The sequence below is a fragment of the Saccostrea echinata genome, unplaced genomic scaffold, assembly GCF_033153115.1.
Source record: "Saccostrea echinata isolate AGI-Se365-2 ecotype Australia unplaced genomic scaffold, CSIRO_AGI_Sech_v1 ptg000028l, whole genome shotgun sequence".
NCBI lineage: Eukaryota > Metazoa > Mollusca > Bivalvia > Ostreida > Ostreidae > Saccostrea > Saccostrea echinata.
The window spans coordinates 6,488,153-6,506,333 of NW_026889777.1; the positions used below are offsets into that span (position 1 = coordinate 6,488,153).

The following is an 18,181-nucleotide window of genomic DNA, read 5'->3' on the forward strand; positions in this document are numbered from 1 at the left end:
ACAGGTACCATAATGAAAGTGTTATTACTCCAGTAATTTGTAATTAATTTATCATATTTTTCTTTAAAAAAAGGTCTTGTGTCCTTTAATTTACTTCCTTCTACTTTTAATACATTTCGTACCGAACATCCAAAATCGATAGAAATCATTCTTGAGTACATAAATTATAAGGGCCTTCCTGAGAAAAAAAAATGAATGAAGAGAATGGATTTAGTAAAAAAAAAAAAATATTGCCAACAGTACAAAAATCAAACTGATGTGAATCAATCTATTGTGAAAGGAACCCGGATAAGGTCACGTACATGTAGTTCACTATCACACTATCGAGCATCGACTAAATGGTCGATGGGGCGATAATGCGATCGCGCGATATCGATGATGCAGTGGCGCGACAATTCGATGACGATAGTGTCATAGCACGATGAAGCGATAGTGAACATCGCTCTATCGTGTCATCATACCATTGTCATCACACCATCACGTCATAGCGCTATCGCTTCATCGTGCCATCGCATTGTCGTGCCAACGCATCATCGTCATCGCTCCATCGTGTCAGCGCTATAGATTTATCCTGCCATCGCATTGTCGCGCCAGCGCATCATTCTCATTGTACTGTCGCGCCATCACTTCATCTTCATCGCAGCATAGCTTCACTGTTATCGCATTTTCACATCATCAACCCTTACCTCGATGGTGCAATGATGCAATAGTGAAAAACATGGCCCTTTCATAACCTTTCGTAATGCATTCGAATAGGACCACGTAGTTCATTGTCACATCAAAGGGTTGATGGCATGATAATGCAATAGCCTGATGACATGGAAAGCGATGACAATGAAGCGATGGTGCTATAGCGCGATGATTATGATGCAACAATGCCATGGTTATGGTGCGATAGCACGATGGAGCCATTGTGAATATTGATTCGTCATGGTGCCATCATCAACGCTATTGCACATTTGCGCTATCGCTTTACCATGCCATAGCATCGTCATCGCATTGTCATATCATCGCATCTTTAACACGCTATGGAAGCATCTCTTCATTGTCATCACACCATCACTTCATCATCATCACATTATCTTGTCAACTTTAACATGCTATGGAAGCATATCTTCATTGTCATCACACCATCACTTCATCATCATCGCATTATCTTGTCATCGCACTATCGACCCAAACCTTGATGGTGTCATCTTGCAATGGTTAACTTCGTGGTCCTATCAGGATTCCATAATGCAGCGAAGTTCACTATCACTCCATTGTCATCAAATTGTCGTGCTATTGCATCATCATCATCATCACACAATCGCACCGTCATCGTGCCATGGCTTCTTTGTCATAGTGCCATCGCAATATCCCACCATCAACCCTTTAGTTGATGCTCACTGTTGCAAAATGAACTAAATGGCCCTATCACGATCCCATTACTTTGTAACAATCTTTTTAGTAAAAAGACTGTTACAAAGTATTTAGGTTTAAAATTCTCAGAATTGTAAAACTCCAATGTCAAAACTTCTAGTAAACACTTCCATCAGTTTGAAAGTTCCAAACATCAAATTTGTTGAAATTGTAGGCAGCAATTAAAAAATATGAATAAGGACTGAAAAGGAGTTTAATACATCTATGTATTAATTTGTGCGTAAATGTAGTTCGTAACTTCATAGAACATTGAATTTCACAATTTCATTCCAAAATTGTTGGAAATCATCACTCTCTATTTTGAGACGTAATAATTAACTCCATTTCAGAACCAACTTCTTCAAGAATGAAATGTGGTTCTTGTGTCAAGTGTTATACTACATGTACATAGCTTCTCTATAAAAAAAAAAGTCTGAAGACTGTTGGAGTTGTCACTTTCAATTTAGAGAGATCTTTATAAACAGTCACCTTGCTTTCAGCACCCAGTAAATCCAAAATGGAACCCCTTGCTGTGGTTTCAGATCCACAGAATTTCAAAAATATCAATTTTGTGGATGCTTTGTTCATTTGAAGAAGGGAGATAGCCTTATTCACCATATGTTTGATGTGGACCCAAGGATCAGCAAATCAAACAAGCCAAACGAGCATATATAGTACATGTACACGCTTGATTGCAGAGTCATTTCCTACTGGTAACAAAACGTAGTGCCAAAACTCAATGTCTTTGTATATTAAACAAACTATATTACAACAATGAAGCAAGATATCTTATTTTACAAAGTATATTTTAATGATTCAAATCATTTCACTCAGTATCACAAATATCAAACATACAACACTTATTCCTCTAACGTATAATAGTAAAATCTCTAATAACACACAATCATATCTGGCATTGGTCATCCAAATAATTGTTACATAATGTAGAATGTATGATAGGTCATTCATGCAGGAGCATGCTTTTGAAGAATAGCAGATAAGGGAGATGCTTCAAGTGGCAAGATGAACACATTTATGATCACTTATAAAAGTTTTATATAAATTCATTAAGTCGAAAAAAATCAACTCTAATGATTGCAATTGACAGAAATAAAAAAAAAATTGTTCAGTTCTTAGTACTGTGGGAAAAAAAGCAGATTAATGTTAAGCAGAAATTATATAAAATGAAAAACTGAACAGGAGCAGGTATTCATGAGAAGTCTTCCAGCTTCTTCTTTCAGATGCACTCTGTCAGTCTTAGTCTTCAAAAATGCCCTTCACAACGCAAGGTCAACCCCTGGCCATATTTGTTTTCAGTGTCTTGTCAAAATGAAATATTTATCATAAAAACACATTTATGTCCTTCATAATGACACTATCACATCTCAGCCAATCAGATTTGTCTCTGAGCTGTCAATCATCACATCATCCCGCCCATACCACCCATTCCGCCCATACCTCCCATGCCACCTGGCATAGGCTCCTCCTTCTTAGGAATTTCCGTGATTACTGCTTCAGCTGTTGATAAAAGGGATGCAACTCCAGACGCATCTACAATTGCTGTTCTGACCACCTGAAAGAAACGAAGCACAATTTCTTTTAGTTTTAATTCAAAAGAGGAATCTCTTTGCTAGAACTTGATAATTTTATGAATAAAGTTTACATAAAAATAAAATTACTGATAAATTAGAAGTACTTGTTGGCATAGCTTCATTCATTTAACAGCAATTTTAAAAGAAAACTTTAGTTTACAAGTCAATGAGCTCTTATTCTGTTTTTTTGTTTTTTGTTTTTTTGCCACACATCTCACCTTTGTAGGATCAATAATTCCTTTTTCTATCATATTCACAAACTCATTGTTTAAAGCATCGTATCCAAAGTCTCCTTCATTGCTTAGAACTTTTTCTACAATAGGATGCGGGTCCAATCCAGCATTAGAAACAATGGTTAGAGTTGGTAAACGTAATGCTTTCCTCACAATCTCAATACCTGAAGGGAGAAAAATTCATCGTAATACCAGCAGCCATCACTTGAAAATGTTACAAATGAAAAGGTTGAAATATACATAGTTTTTCAGTACCTTGCTATTTTGAAAATTTATTTGAAAAGTAAGAAAAAGCTTGAAATTTTTTTTACAGCCACTGATGTTTTCTATATATAGCACACTTTGTTTACCTGTACTTTGATCATTGTTATTTCCCTTTACATTCTCCAGTGCCTTGATGCTGCGGAGTAGAGCGACCCCACCCCCGGGGACAATTCCCTCCTCTATGGCAGCCTTTGTAGCACAGAGGGCATCGTTCACCCTGTCCTTCTTTTCATTGACTTCCACCTCACTAGATCCACCAATCTGTCGACAAGTATTAACACAATCAATATTTAACACAAAATCTACCACTTACTTGTAACAAATATGCACAATCCACAAATCTTCTACATTTTCTGTGTTTACATTTGCAAATTAATGTGCAGGAAATAAAAAAAAATTAGTTTTTTTTGTGTCATTTGCGTAATGCTTGATAAACTGTGGTAGTTTTATCAAGAAAGTGTACAAATAATCACTGTAGCACCAAAGTACATGCCAAATGATTACAGTAGCATCATCTGGTGTAGAGCTGGTGCATATCATACAAATATTTACATTTCTAATAATTTTCCCTAAGATTCTTTACAAATAGGAATTTAATTCATTTCCTCCCGAACTCACATGGATGAGCACAAATATCTCCATGACATCAAAAATATAGCCGAGTTTTTCGAAATAAAAAAAATATTCACAAGTGGACCAGTGATTTAGTGAAATTCACTGGTCCACACAAATATTCACTGGACCATCAGCATACATATTGAGATACTAAAAAAAAAAAATCAAAAACTTGAGAAATTGTTTTCATTCCAGTTAGGCCTTAAAAAATTGTTTGTTTCCTGTAACATTCCCAAAAAATCAAGGGTCGGTAGGTCGTTTTTTTTGTTTTGTTTTTTTTTGCTTATGAGTAATAGGCACAAACATCCCCGGACTGAATTAACCAGGTGTGATATTTACAGTAGACACCAAACATGCCTGTCTAGCGCAGAAAACGAACTTGCTTCTAAATGTTGCAGGGGAAATGCTTGATGTAACAATAATGATAACTTTTTATATTTACGGTAAATGATGATTAGGTTGACATATGTCATGTCCCAAATAAAGCTACAATTAACATTTTTTGTATAAATTGAATCAGCTGTTTGAACAAACATAGATATGGTAGAATAAAAATCCACCTGGGGGTAATTTGAATGGGTCTGATTTTCTTTTACCGAAATGGTGCCGCCATTTTGTGAAAAACTAACTGTCCTAAGAGAACTTGAGTTTATTCTATCATACACGCAGATTCAATCGTTTTGACGATCTCACAAATAAACTTAACATCCACAGGTTGAGGTTAAAATTCCGGAAAGGTCGATAAAAATTTTACCGGTCGCTCGGACTGATTACATGAAGAAAATTACTGGACATTTGAAATATTTACCGGTTTTGTTGGTGGGACTGGTGGATTTCAAAAACTCTGATATAGTGCAATCATTTTTTTGTTTTTTTCTTTCCATTCAATAATGATAGTTCAAGGATTTAATTTGTGGCTAGTCATCAGATAACTAATGTACATAAAAGATATTTTCATTTTTGAAAATTTATGAGGTAAATGAACTATAATGCTTCACACACTTGCATGAAGCATCTAGTACATTCTCCTCAATGAATTTTCAAAACTGAATTCATTTCTTAAGTAGAATAAGTTCAACAAACTTGCAGCTATTTTTTGCATGCAAATAAAAGTGGGTTTGTAGTATTTCCAACAAGCAGTTTCATAATAATTAACACCTACTACTGTATAATTCATTAAGAAAGGATGCACCCCCTTTCCCCTACTGATCTTAAAATTTTACCTTGAGAACAGCGACTCCTGCAGACAGCTTGGCGAGGCGTTCATTGAGTTTTTCCTTCTCGTACTCAGAGGTGGATAATTCAATCTCATCTCGCAGCTGCTGGATTCTCTTTTCAATCTCTTTCTTGTCACCACCTCCCTATTGGGATATTAAGATAATTTTCTTCAGTGTTCTTGCTCCTTATCATAACATTGAGCTTTTTAACACACATACTTTTGAGAGAAAGCAGGTGAAAATTAAGAGCATTTGTGGAACCTCCTTTTGGTACTGACCTTCATCAGGAGTGTATCGTCCTTGGTGACAGTAACTTCTTTCACTGTGCCAAAGTCATTCATCTGAACATCCTCAATTTTGTACATATCTGCCTCATCTCCAAACACCTACAACCATCAATGTAAGAATTACAGATATACATCGGATGATATATTTCTGCTGTATATATTTACTTACATGATGCTCAAGATTTAACTTACAATAAGATGAATTCAAAAGATACCATCCAATAGTATTCAACACTTACAATACCACCGCTTGCAATGGCCATGTCTCTGAGAGTATTCTTCCTGTTGTCACCAAATCCTGGAGCCTTCACAGCACAGACCTGGAGTCCTACCTTCAGTCTACAAGAGCAGGTATGACATTAATCAGCATATTATGATAATTATAATTTAATTAATAAATGCTCAATTATAAATTAAGATTTTCAGGAAATTCAGACATGTTGGTGACCAAATTAATATCAGCAATGCACAAGAAAGGCAAATTAATTTGGTCAACAGATCAATATATGCACAATGTAATCTCAAAAGGCTGTAAAATGGCCTCCTAAGGAATGAGTTATGTGCAACATTAGGATTAAAGGCGATTTTATGACCTTTAAATTATACCTGTTGAGTACAAGTCCACTAAGAGCCTCCCCGTCGACATCCTCGGCTACAATAAGGAGGGGTCTCTGAGCCTTGTTAGCAGTTTCCAGGGCAGGGATAATGGACTGAATGGTTGAAATCTTCTTCTCACTGAATAACACCAGGGCATCTTGAAACTCGCACTTCGCTCCTAAAAAATATTGAAGACTGTATCAGAAAACAACATTAAGTTATAAAGTGAACCAAGCCACTTTCAATATTTTTTTTTTCAATCTGAAGTTAATTAACATATTCTTATTTTCAAATCTGAAGTTAACTGTCTTTAGTAGTCTTCCTAGACTGAAATTGTTTTCCATTTCTCACTACATATAAATTAACCATTCATAATTTTATTGATGTTTCATAAAGAAGTCATTCTTGTTATTTTATCAGTAGACTGCTAATCTTCCTTCTGAAAATGACAGCTAATGTTGATCAAACAAACCTTTTGAGGAATTCATAAAGTATGGAGAGATATATCCCCTGTCAAACTGCATTCCCTCAATAGTCTCCAACTCATCCTTAAGGGTTTTTCCATCCTATAAATAATAAACCAAATTGAATTAATCTTAATAATCAGTCCAATATTTAGTCAACAGAATTAGTAAATTAATGTCCACTTTCTTGAAACCAAAAAAAATATTTTTTTCTTGGATAAAAGGATTCTAGATTAACATCTTCATTAGCTGTAAAAAGATGATATTTACATTTCCAAATACTTTTCTTTAAGATTCTTTGCAAATTAGAAAAAGTTCATGTTCTCATGAACTACCATGGGAGGAGTAAGAATATTTCCATTGTGATGTGATTGAAGTCAAAAAAATAGTGCACACCTTTTTTTTCAAAAATGATTGTTGAATGACAATAATATGTGGCAAGTCATCAGAAAAATAATGTAAATATAAGATATAAATTTAATTTTTGAGAATTCATGAGGTACATGAACTACAATGCTTCATGCCTGCATATATCATGAAGCGCTAACACGCTTCATGAAATATGCTGGCATGAAGTGTTGTAGTTCATGTCTTCATGAATTCTCAAAAACTGAATTCATCTCTTAAATAATTCCTATCTACCTTAACAGTTATGACTCCATCTCTTCCCACTTTCTTCATGGCATCTGCAATTAAGTTTCCAATGTCTTTGTCTCCATTTGCAGATATGGTTGCAACCTGTAAAATGTTAGGCAATTCAACATGAAAGACTTTTCTTTACCTTATAGGTTTATTAATGAACAATTCCAAGCCAATAAGGAACATCTCCAGTTTCTATTCAAACTAGTACTAAAGACTTTCCTGGTTCAGCTCTAAACACATACCTGAGAAATCTCCTCTGGCGTGGAAACCTCTTTGGACATTTTCTTCAGATTATCCACCACCACTTCAACAGCAGTCATTACACCTGGAACATACAATAAAAATCATCAAGTTTACAAAAAATTAGAAGTTTTTTCAAAACAAAAACAAAAAACACTTGTTTAGGCAAAAAAAAAAAAAAAAAAAAAATTATCTTTGGTTTCTCGGGCCAAAAAATTTCAAAATTCAATGTGGCAAGTTTTTTTTTTTTTTTTTTTTTTTTTTTTTTTTTTTTTTTTTTTAAAGCTGATCTTATTTCTTTTCATTCTTGTCAGTCGATCAACAAAATGATGATATCAACTTATTCTTACTTTTTGTACTCTTGTATTAGTTATAATACTCAACTTTAAATAACATTTTAAAATCAAAGTACTGAAGGTACTGATGGGAGTTGATTTTAAGGACTATTTCAAATAAAATTTTATGTATTTGACCTTGTTTACAGCTTTTCAAATTATTTACAACATTATTGCTTCTTAATTTGGTATGCGAGTATCAAAAGACTAAAAAAAAAAAGTCACGATTCTAAGGAGTCAAAAAAGTAAGGCTTGTTTTGATTTGACCATAACTTTTGAATGATATGCAAAAACGTGTAAGACTTCTTCATTGCTCAAAATTTTTCAGTAATTTAGGGTATTTTCCTTACCAAAAATTTGTTTAAAAGTGCCAGAGCGACTTTTTTTCGTCAGAATGTGATTCAAGTTGTTGATTCCGCTCCTATATATATATAACCTTTGAATAAATGATTTTTAAGTGTACGTTTGAATTTACACATAGAGAAATGGTGTACGTTTTGCTAATTTGCATAGGCGCCATATTGTTTTCAATTTGGCAGATTTTTGTTCATTGCATTGTAAAAGAAAAACTAAAGTATAGATTAAAAAATATCAATTCGGAATAATTTCTTCCTCATGTGATTCTATCTTTTATTATGTCCTGTATCGGAATGCAATCTTTCGTTTACAAAATGATGAAAAGTTGAAAGTTTATTTCGAGTTTGAAAATCTAAAGCGAAGCTTCATTACAACGATATTCATGTAGAAAAAATGTGATGAAAGAGCTTACAAGGTCTTTATCAAGCAAATTTAGAAATATTTGTCATTTTCCGATTTCATCCTCATCTTGCGTGAAGTTGTAAAACTTGCAATTTCAGTTTCTATGATACATATAATCAGATGTTGTTTTCTTTTAAACTGAAAATCCCGTTTTAGACAGAATTCAGAAAAATTGAACAACACTCCCAGTGGGGAAAATGCAGGTTTTTTGTGTTATTTTTTTTTATCTGAGAAAATATTGAACTTCATCATTGTCATACGATGAGGGATACGATCAAATACATGTAATTACTTATGTTTCATTATAAAAAGATTCATAATTTATTTTTTTTTTTGAAAAATATCACAAATATAATGAATATTCATTGGCAACGGTCACGTTGTCATTAATTCATGAATAAGGTGTACAGCATTTAACCATGTGATGTACTCTGACCAAAGTTAAATCACGACAAACACCATCTATATTGGTGATGAGAAAATTAATGGAGCAACATGTAAACCAGAAATAGAGATTCTTCTCAAATTTATGCCCTCTTTCCAGATTTGTATTGTTTTATAGATTTTTAGAGATCAATCACTGTCTGTTATCTTCATCTTTTTCATAGTGACTTGGATTCACAATATACATCTTCAGTCTTGTAAAGGTGGAAAAGACTTACCAGATTTTCAAGTCTATACCAATAGCTTACCTTTGATCTTACAACGTCGAAGTGGAGGGGAAATCTACCAAATTCAGATAGTACAGCAAAACTAGTTGCATAATTATGTACACCAAGTATTAATTTGCAAAATTTCAGTTTATCACAAAATGATTTGGATAACATCCTGTTTATTGTACCGCCAAGGATGCTATTTTGTTTTTTTAGTAAATGGATTAAAATAAACCCAAATTCCATGTGCATAGGCCTACAATAATTAAAATAGTGTGAATTGAATGATCAAAAAAGTGAACAGTGGTTTTAATGTCTAAATTTATTGAAACTATGAATTTTTTCTTCCTTTTTTAACAATTAATCAATTAATTAATTTTTTTGATAAAGTTAATATACTTTGAGCAAAAGATAAGAGCATGAGAAATGATACACTTAGATATTTGTATTTAGATACACTATATGACATAACACTGTATTTACATATAAATGAATTTCGTTTGTTTATAAATTAAACCTTATTGCGTGGCATAATTCATTTTTAAATGTTACAGTATCATTTTTATTTTTTATTTTTACTTTTCGCTGGAATCTAACTAAGATTGCAGCGAGATGAAATATTTCATTACAGGTATATTAAACAACAAAGCAACATATTTGGTCTTTGTTCGCAAATGTATACGAATCACACGGTTTTGTTTTAGAAGGAAATTGGCTATTTCAACACCCCACTCCACTCCCAAAATACTCAATGTGCCCAAAATTAGCAAAATTCTGGATCCACTCCGAATTCCGTTCTATCAACAGTGAACTAATTCACCGGTGTAACAGTTGAGACGATTACATGCACAGCATTAATATTACTGCAAAAATAAAAATATGAAACAAGCCATCTCAATTACACATCTAATAAAAATTAATCCTGTGTATACTATCAATAATTATCATTCTAGGCACAAAAGTAAAGGGCTGCTAAATTAAGTTTGTCAAGTAGGTCACGTCTGCTGCAGTTTAGAGATCTTGTCTGTGGCTTTAGAACTTTACACATGTTAGAGATACTGGAGGAACATAATGCCCGCTGTGATAATCAGTCTTGCTCGCATATGAACATTTACATCAGTTGTCTGTATCAATCTAATTGTGCGTTCTCTGTATATACCGACATGCATTTAAACTTATGTCTGATTATTAATCCCGTTATTATGGGACTCGTATTATCGAAGCATGGTGTTTATGCATTGTTATAATCACGAGAATATCTTCAGCCTTTCCCAACAAACTGATGAAAATGACGTATCTAAGCTATTTCAGGAGCGAGTTTCCTATCGCTCCTATCTTAAAATTAGAATATATGTACTATTTTCTTATTCGCAATATCTGTAAATCTATTTTCTTACATAAGTATTTAGGCCTGCCATTTACTGAGATTATACATTGCATTTTTAAATCCTTACACCCTGCTCTATTTGTAGGTTAAAACTCTAATTTCAACCTTTCTCCCATTTTCACAACATCCTGCATTTAATCGAGGAAACCCCCTTGGTAGCTGTTTGTCATTTGTATGTATTGATGCGCCTCTGGCGCGCTGACTATGAGAAGTTGATAAAATCAACTCCCAAAAAAGGTTAATTCATAATGTACCATTTAACAAGAAATATATTGTATATATATATCTGTAATAAAAATGTCTCTCTATTAGCATGTATGAAAAGGGGCATAACTCAATTTTCTTTCTCAACTTAGAAAAACAGAAAATAGAGTTATTTCTCTTTTAAATATGTCAATAAAATTGATTAATAAGACTGTGTTTGACCTGATGTGGCCGTGCCTAAAAGACTATATATTAATTATTTTGGGCCCTATGGAAACTAAGAATTCTGTCACATGATTTCTATCATCATGACAACAAAGGTCAATCACAATGCGAAAGGATCATGTGTTACTATGGCATCTTCGAACAATCACGTTCACTATAAACAGTGATGTGACGAAGAAGGATGCAGTCAGTTATCTCATCTCTACTTTTAACATCAAATCTATGCCTGTGCACAGCCAATATCCCTCCAGATTTATTACATGGATGATACTTTTCAGAATGAAAATTCTGCTCTCTATTTGATGGTAAAGTGTACTCTTTAGCAAGGAAAATCTAGATGCTCAAAATTTGAACTGCTGTAAAATTTAAGTATACCTTTCCTAATCTCGATTGGGTTGGCTCCCTTGCTGATCTTGTCAAACCCTTCCTTTGCGATGGCCCTGGCTAGGACTGTTGCGCAGGTGGTGCCATCTCCTGCCTCCTCGTTGGTATTGTTTGCCACATCCTGGACAAGTTTGGCACCAATGTTCTGGTACTTGTCCTGCAGATCGATAGCTTTGGCCACTGTTACGCCATCCTTGGTGATTTTCGGACTACCCCAGCTTTGTTCAATGATGACATTCCTTCCCTGTAATAATAAAGAGTTCGCTTAAAATACTTTACAATAACTATTAATATTTCAAAATTAAACTTCCTCTCTTCATGATTCAAGTAATTGGGCATGTCATATCTCCCAACCCTTGTCCCTTCCACTCTGTGAGGGAGACTCCCACTGCAATATACTTCAAAACAAATAAATCATAAATGAAGTTCAAAAATATCTTTTTTGGTTTTATCTTCATGCATGAGTTACCACTAATCACTGAAGGAAAATCTATGATACTGAATATATGATACCCCTTAATTATTAGTTTTCTTGAGAAGGGAAACTTTTTTCTCTTAAATTCCTCCCCCTACTAATATCATGGGGAAATTAAAGTTCCATAGGTGGCATATATATGCATAAATCATTAATATTTCTTTGGCACATATCCTTAAATTTTTACAGAACTTTTAATTCTTGTTTTAATTCATTAAGATAAGCATTAGGTTAACAAAGAAGAAATGAAACCTTTGGTCCCATTGTAACAGCAACAGCATCAGCCAATGTGTCTGCCCCCTGAATCATCATAGCTCTTGCATCAGCTCCAAATTTGACATCTTTAGCATAACTTCGTGTAAAAGTTGGGGTGAAGTGGCGCGCCACTGATGTTCGAAGAATGCTAGGCAGTCTGTACATTATGAGATCTGTAAGGGAAATGTGTTGGTTGCAAAATTAAAATTTTCATATTATGATGACATTAGCCACGATTAGGTATACATGTATGTACTTAACATTGAAAAAAGATCAACGTTATAAAAAAAGATTATAGAAGGTCCTTACATCAAAATATTGAGCAAAAAAATATTTAAAAAAATAACCTCTCCCTTCAAATCAAGAATATTAGTTTCCAATATTACGATGATTGAATGGAATAAACGACGCAAAATCGTTCGCCATAAAAAAAAATTTCTCACTATATGATTGCTAAAGGTCAACAAAGAACTCTCCTCTCAGCTATGTTGGTCGCTTATATAATACATTTCTGATGAAACGTGCTACCCACGTGGGCTACATCAATTTTAATTCTAATTCTTGAAGAAACAATGCACATCAGTCATAGTTGCAAAAACTATGTTTATTAACATATTCAGTACCAGAATGTTTGCCCCAACATAAAAATTGTACCATAAATTCACTTTACCTGGATGTTTTAGCCGACTGAAGTTGACAGTTTCACCTCTCTTAGCTTTCTGGAAGTTGTGACCGGATCCGTTCGGATGACCTTCGGAAGGTTTCTAATTTGGAGGCCACGCACCTAGCATGTAAGAATTCAATTGTGATATCTTATTACTACTCAAGATATTGACATATATAAATAACAATGTTATTTGCTGTCAAAATTTTTAAAACATTTTTAAATAATTGTTTGCATTTTGCGTTCTGAGATTTTGAAAAAAATCAATTTATTTTGATAAAAGCTACTTGCAGAGCCTCGTGTTTTCCGGAAAATTTGCACATGCGCATAAATGTAAACTCAACACGTGGTTTCATTTCTAGACATTTCCGAGGTCAGGGACTTTGAGGGAGAGAGAAACTCAGCTGCAGATTAAATATGGTGAGTAAAATATGCAGTGACAAAGAGAAACGAATATTTAGCAAAGTTCGTCTGCTACTAAATTTTTACCTTGCTGCTACAACATTCAGGTTCTTGAAAAGAAATGGATCTGGTAATGTAGTTAATGAGGAGGGAGGAATCATTAATTATTTTTAAGTGATGCAACATTTGACATTGAGAGGTACAAGCAGTCGTTGATAACAGTTCATTTAACTTTCTCACATTAAATGGGATCCCAGATTTTTATGTATTTGCATCTTTTATGGAAGTTTTACTTACTCTTGCATAATACAGAGAGCACATGTATATCTCGAATTTTCTCCGAGTGCAACCATGATCTCAAGAATGCAACAAGTTTAACCATTAATAAGTTTTATCTCAAATTCTATATGTCAAAGCCAATAACAAAATACATAAAAGAAAATTCAGTGACATTTACACTTTTTGTGTTTACTTTCTTAAGTACAGTACTTACCTGGATGTATATTGTACATGTATTCCGTTTAGAGAAGTGAACAGGATGTAACCTTCATCCACTTCTCTTGGCAAACTGCCATGTTTTGATTCTAGAAAAACATAAATGTCAATCCGATGGCAGCCTACACTTCAACTGACATTTCGCCTAAAATGATTTTACATAGCAATCTTTACAACTTCAACATAAATGTGTGCACATTAATCTCAAGAAAACCAGCACTCACTCGTTGTTAATCCATTTTCACACATTTTCCATCCTGGATTTAAATTATGAGCAAGTATTACTCTTGGCAGATTAAAGAATCTCATTCATTTAAAACTGAAAATATTTTTACAACATTAAAATGGGAAAAAATAGAGAAATAGTTTATTCACTTTAATTTTACGAGGCAGTATACCCTCACATATTCAAATTGTTTTGATGTTTGTTTAAAATTCTTTTCTTGTTTCTTTGAAAAGGCAGAGTTAATATCATGTAAGAATAAAAGAAAAAGATTTTTCATATTGAAATAATGAAAGTAATAAAGTAGCTAATTTTTAATGCTCAATTTTACATGTAAATTTTATTAAAATAGTAAAAAATAAATGTTATAAATAATAATGACATAGAATAATATGTTTCATCGAAAGTAAATTGTCATAAACTATTTTTGAACAACAAAAGGTATGTCTATACCAACTTTACCAAACTGTTCAGCTTGGAATTATCAATCATTTTCTAAAGCTGTGGTAGATAAAACATTTGCTTAAATCTGGGATGGAATAACAATGAGTATATGTTGATTTTCTTGTGATAAATGTGTGCGTAATATGTGTATGTATATATATATATATATATATATATATATATATATATATATATATATATATATATATATATATATATATATATGTTGTAGATACAATACAGCTGTTATGTAAATTAATTCAGACACATTTTCAGTTGTCATTTGAAGTGTAGGTCATCACCGGTTCAACATTTACAGATTTTTCAGAATCAATATCATGAAGGGGTGCAATGAGAAGTGGATGAAGACTAAAACCTGTCCATTTCTCTAAAGACAATAACCTGGATGCACACATATGCAGATCTAGTGTACTTTTCTTACTTAATGTTAGAAATTTAGTATTTTATTGTATGTGTTTTGGCTTTGTATTAAAACGCATATTTTTATAAAAATAGACATCAAAATTATAACTTGTAGTCCTTTGCTTTAAAAATAGTTGTGAAATCAGTAGGGCTGTGTCAGTATTTAAGGAATGTTTTAAAGTTTTGTGCGACTTATTTGTATGTAAATCACACAGACTTGTCACATAGGTATATTTCATGAAGCGCTTATATTTACATTTTACATGTTTAAATGCACCAAAAATATACTGAATGTTTCAACTTCTTGCTGCCTTATATCGTCATATTTTTATTAACGTCTCTGTAGCACTTTAGTGCGAGTTTTTCTGCATATATTTCTATATATATGCAGTTTACACAAAAATGGCTTTCAAATCAATTTCACAGTTGGCTTAGTAGAAAAGCACAGCAAATGTAAATACATCGATATATGGATGCATACCGATATTCAAGAATGTATAGTATCTAAGACTAAAAAATAAATTCCATTACCTATTGGGCAGGCAGTTTATCTTATAATTCTTTGAAAAAGTTGGGAATTTCATCTCGAAGGTTTATATTTAACAGTTTTCAATTCCTTCAACATTTATTTCATTTTCCTTTTATATATCAGCGGTAGCGGGTCTTCGTTCATATAGTATTAATATGCACACAGTCACTGTATTTTTCACAATTAGCAGCTTTATATTCCTTAATTTTCCTCTTGAAATAAGTAAATTGAAGACATTTTCTGATTTTTTGCTGCCGCTATGTTAGTTAGAATAAACTGTACGTGTCTTGGGATAAGCCGTCACCATACCAGGTCCGAAGGACAATATCATTTTAATAATAGAATATTCTATCTTTTTTTGTGGGTAAAAATATTTCACTTTATGAATTTTAAAAGTCCGTAAAGGACGCTCTCTGTAATTCTACGATAGAAACACATGATTTAAAATACATGTCATGCAGTGAATGAAAACATGATATTTCAGCATACAAGTGGTGCTGAACCCCACAAGAAAAATTAAAATGAAAGACTGAGGACAGCAAAGTATTTTTCTCTGAGATTATGATAGAAAAAGAGCAAGATTTTTTTTTACCCAGATACTAGTGAAGAGGAAATTGTAGGCCCTAAAATATCATTATCCTGCCTCAGATAAAAATCTTGAAATTTCATCAGTCGAGGAGAATACTGTATTAAACCATATTATGCTGCCTCCCGACATTATATATTGTTAATGTGCCCCCTCCATGTGACCTACCCACCACATATCAAATCAATATGCACCCTCCTGTCCATGTGCCATTCTGTCCAGACCTATTCAACATGTTTTCATTTGAACACACAAGGAGCCTAATAACTGACATCACATAAGCATCAAACTACGTCACAGTGTAAAACAATTGTTACAGAACAGTTTGCTTAACTCAGAGAGAAATGAACTTCATAAAAAAAAAATCTTCAAAAGGATAAATTTGTCATGTAGACACTTCGAGGGGTAATACAGAAATATATGGGGTCCTTGAAAAAATGCATATTGGGCTCAGCTTAGGCCTTGCCCAATATGCATTTTTTCAAGGACCCCATATGTTTCCGTATTTCTCCTCTAAGTGTCAACATAACTAATATTGTGGGTTAGTAAAACTTTTCAAGTTGGGGGCACAAATGACCCCTAAAGTTTTTAGTGTTATTTGCAACCCTTGGAATGTGACAAAACCAAAAAAATGTCCCTATTACGTTTAACCCTTCAGTTTTATGAAGGAAAAAAAAAAATTAAAAAGAAACATGGCATTGTATCTAGATAAATGTTGTGAATTAAGGATTGGATCTTTTTCTGTAGGCCTCTGCTTTGAAAAAATTCTTGCCTTTGTTTGACCGAGTCCTGGTGGAGAGGTTTGCACCAGAATTGAAAACAAAAGGAGGGATCATGCTGCCAGAGAAATCCCAAGGGAAGGTGCTTCAGGCCACTGTGGTCGCAACAGGAAATGGGGTCAGGGACCAGGTATGACAGTATAAGTAGACCAAGGGTTAAATTAACTTGGCACAGATTTGGGAGGGAAAAAAAGAAAAGGGGGGGGGGGGTTGTTAAGCAAAGAGGGAATTTTTAAAGACTTATTTTAACAGCTTGTGACACAGTATATAGAAATAGAGGCATTGTTTAAATGTATATTTTAAACTATTAAACCGTAAACAAGTTAAAAAGGTTCATGTATACTGGAAATGTCTATATGAAGCTTCTAGCGGTTTCATATTGATAATTTTATATTGTCGCTTATGTCATTCAGCAATCTGTTGATGGAAGTGTGGGGATTTAATAATAGATTTATTTCACAAATTTTACAGCAAGGCAACATTGTTCCCATCAGTGTCCAGGTGGGCGATCAAGTTCTTTTACCTGAGTACGGAGGCACTAAAGTCATCCTTGATGAAAAAGTAAGTGATGGTATATATGTATAAAAATGGGAAATTTGGCATTTAATGTGAATACACATTGCCATCATAATTTTATATGAGAGAGCTTTAATGAAAAGATTTTAAAATATATGTAGTAAGAAATTTCATTAAATTTTCTTGTATCTTGAAAAAATGAGAGAATATTTTTGAATTCTTTTTTTACCTGATATTCATGACACTCTCATTTACAGGAGTACTTTTTATTTCGGGATGGAGATATCCTGGGAAAATTTGACTCATAGAAAAGTTCTATATCAACACTGAGTATATCTGAAGAAAGATGTGAGTGAAAATTGAATTCAGACAGACATTAATATTGTATGTTGACCATGCTGAGTGCAAAAGGGAGACAACTTGTCTACAATAATCTGTGAACTGATATTGTGTTCTTCATCAAGAGAAACTTAGAGATAGATCACAGATCAGTGTATATTGTAGGTGAAAAATAACGGACATCATCTGTTTTGATATTGAATGTTTTTATTTTTACCACAGACTGCATTAATCTCATAAATCATGTTTGTTGTGAATGTGTATACTGTGATTTCATATTAGATGATATAAAATAATGAAGTTAGAGAATTTCTTGTTGTCTTAGTTTGCTTGATTGAAAAGCAACTGGTTTTCTAATATTTTTTTTATTGAACCACCCCCCCCCCCCCAAAAAAAAAAATATCCGTTATGAAAACATAATGGAGATATGGCAACTATAATAAAAGTGTTTAGCTTCGCTGTGCCTTCCATGGACAAGAACAACCACCACATTTTTGTGGACAGTCAGTAAAGAACCTTATAAGTAATAGTAGTGTGACCTTAAATATTGTA

The 18,181-nt window shown here is 33.3% G+C and overlaps 2 protein-coding genes across 2 annotated transcripts; one reads left to right on the plus strand and one right to left on the minus strand.

Annotated features, from left to right (window-relative positions):
* Positions 1–2,188: 2,188 nt before the first annotated feature.
* LOC133194075 (heat shock protein 60A-like) lies at positions 2,189–13,037 on the minus strand. The gene is made up of 13 exons (XM_061330028.1): positions 12,900–13,037; positions 12,227–12,402; positions 11,491–11,743; positions 7,555–7,637; positions 7,313–7,408; positions 6,679–6,772; positions 6,216–6,384; positions 5,849–5,948; positions 5,601–5,708; positions 5,329–5,466; positions 3,577–3,751; positions 3,212–3,390; positions 2,189–2,974 (listed from the first exon to the last, which is right to left on the minus strand). Exons 2-13 carry the CDS (start codon positions 12,392–12,394, stop codon positions 2,822–2,824), a joined length of 1,716 nt encoding a protein of 571 aa, XP_061186012.1. The 5' UTR covers positions 12,395–12,402; positions 12,900–13,037; the 3' UTR covers positions 2,189–2,821.
* A 198-nt stretch (positions 13,038–13,235) lies between these two features.
* LOC133193679 (10 kDa heat shock protein, mitochondrial-like) lies at positions 13,236–17,938 on the plus strand. Its single transcript, XM_061329633.1, has 4 exons — positions 13,236–13,313; positions 16,743–16,904; positions 17,246–17,335; positions 17,548–17,938. The coding sequence occupies exons 1-4, from the start codon at positions 13,311–13,313 to the stop codon at positions 17,596–17,598; spliced, it is 306 nt and encodes a 101-aa protein (XP_061185617.1). The 5' UTR covers positions 13,236–13,310; the 3' UTR covers positions 17,599–17,938.
* The last annotated feature ends 243 nt before the right edge of the window (positions 17,939–18,181 follow it).

Bases quoted from the DNA above. Each gene is read 5' to 3' on its own strand.
- LOC133194075 (XM_061330028.1), bottom strand. From the start codon at position 12,394: ATGTACAGACTGCCTAGCATTCTTCGAACATCAGTGGCGCGCCACTTC. The intron at 7,638-11,490 runs GTATACTTAAAT...TGTATGTTCCAG, and splicing joins CCCAATCGAGATTAGGAAAG to GTGTAATGACTGCTGTTGAA. The intron at 5,467-5,600 runs GTCAGTACCAAA...ATATCCCAATAG, and splicing joins ACGATACACTCCTGATGAAG to GGAGGTGGTGACAAGAAAGA.
- LOC133193679 (XM_061329633.1), top strand. The intron at 16,905-17,245 runs GTATGACAGTAT...CAAATTTTACAG, and splicing joins GAAATGGGGTCAGGGACCAG to CAAGGCAACATTGTTCCCAT. The intron at 17,336-17,547 runs GTAAGTGATGGT...TCTCATTTACAG, and splicing joins AAGTCATCCTTGATGAAAAA to GAGTACTTTTTATTTCGGGA.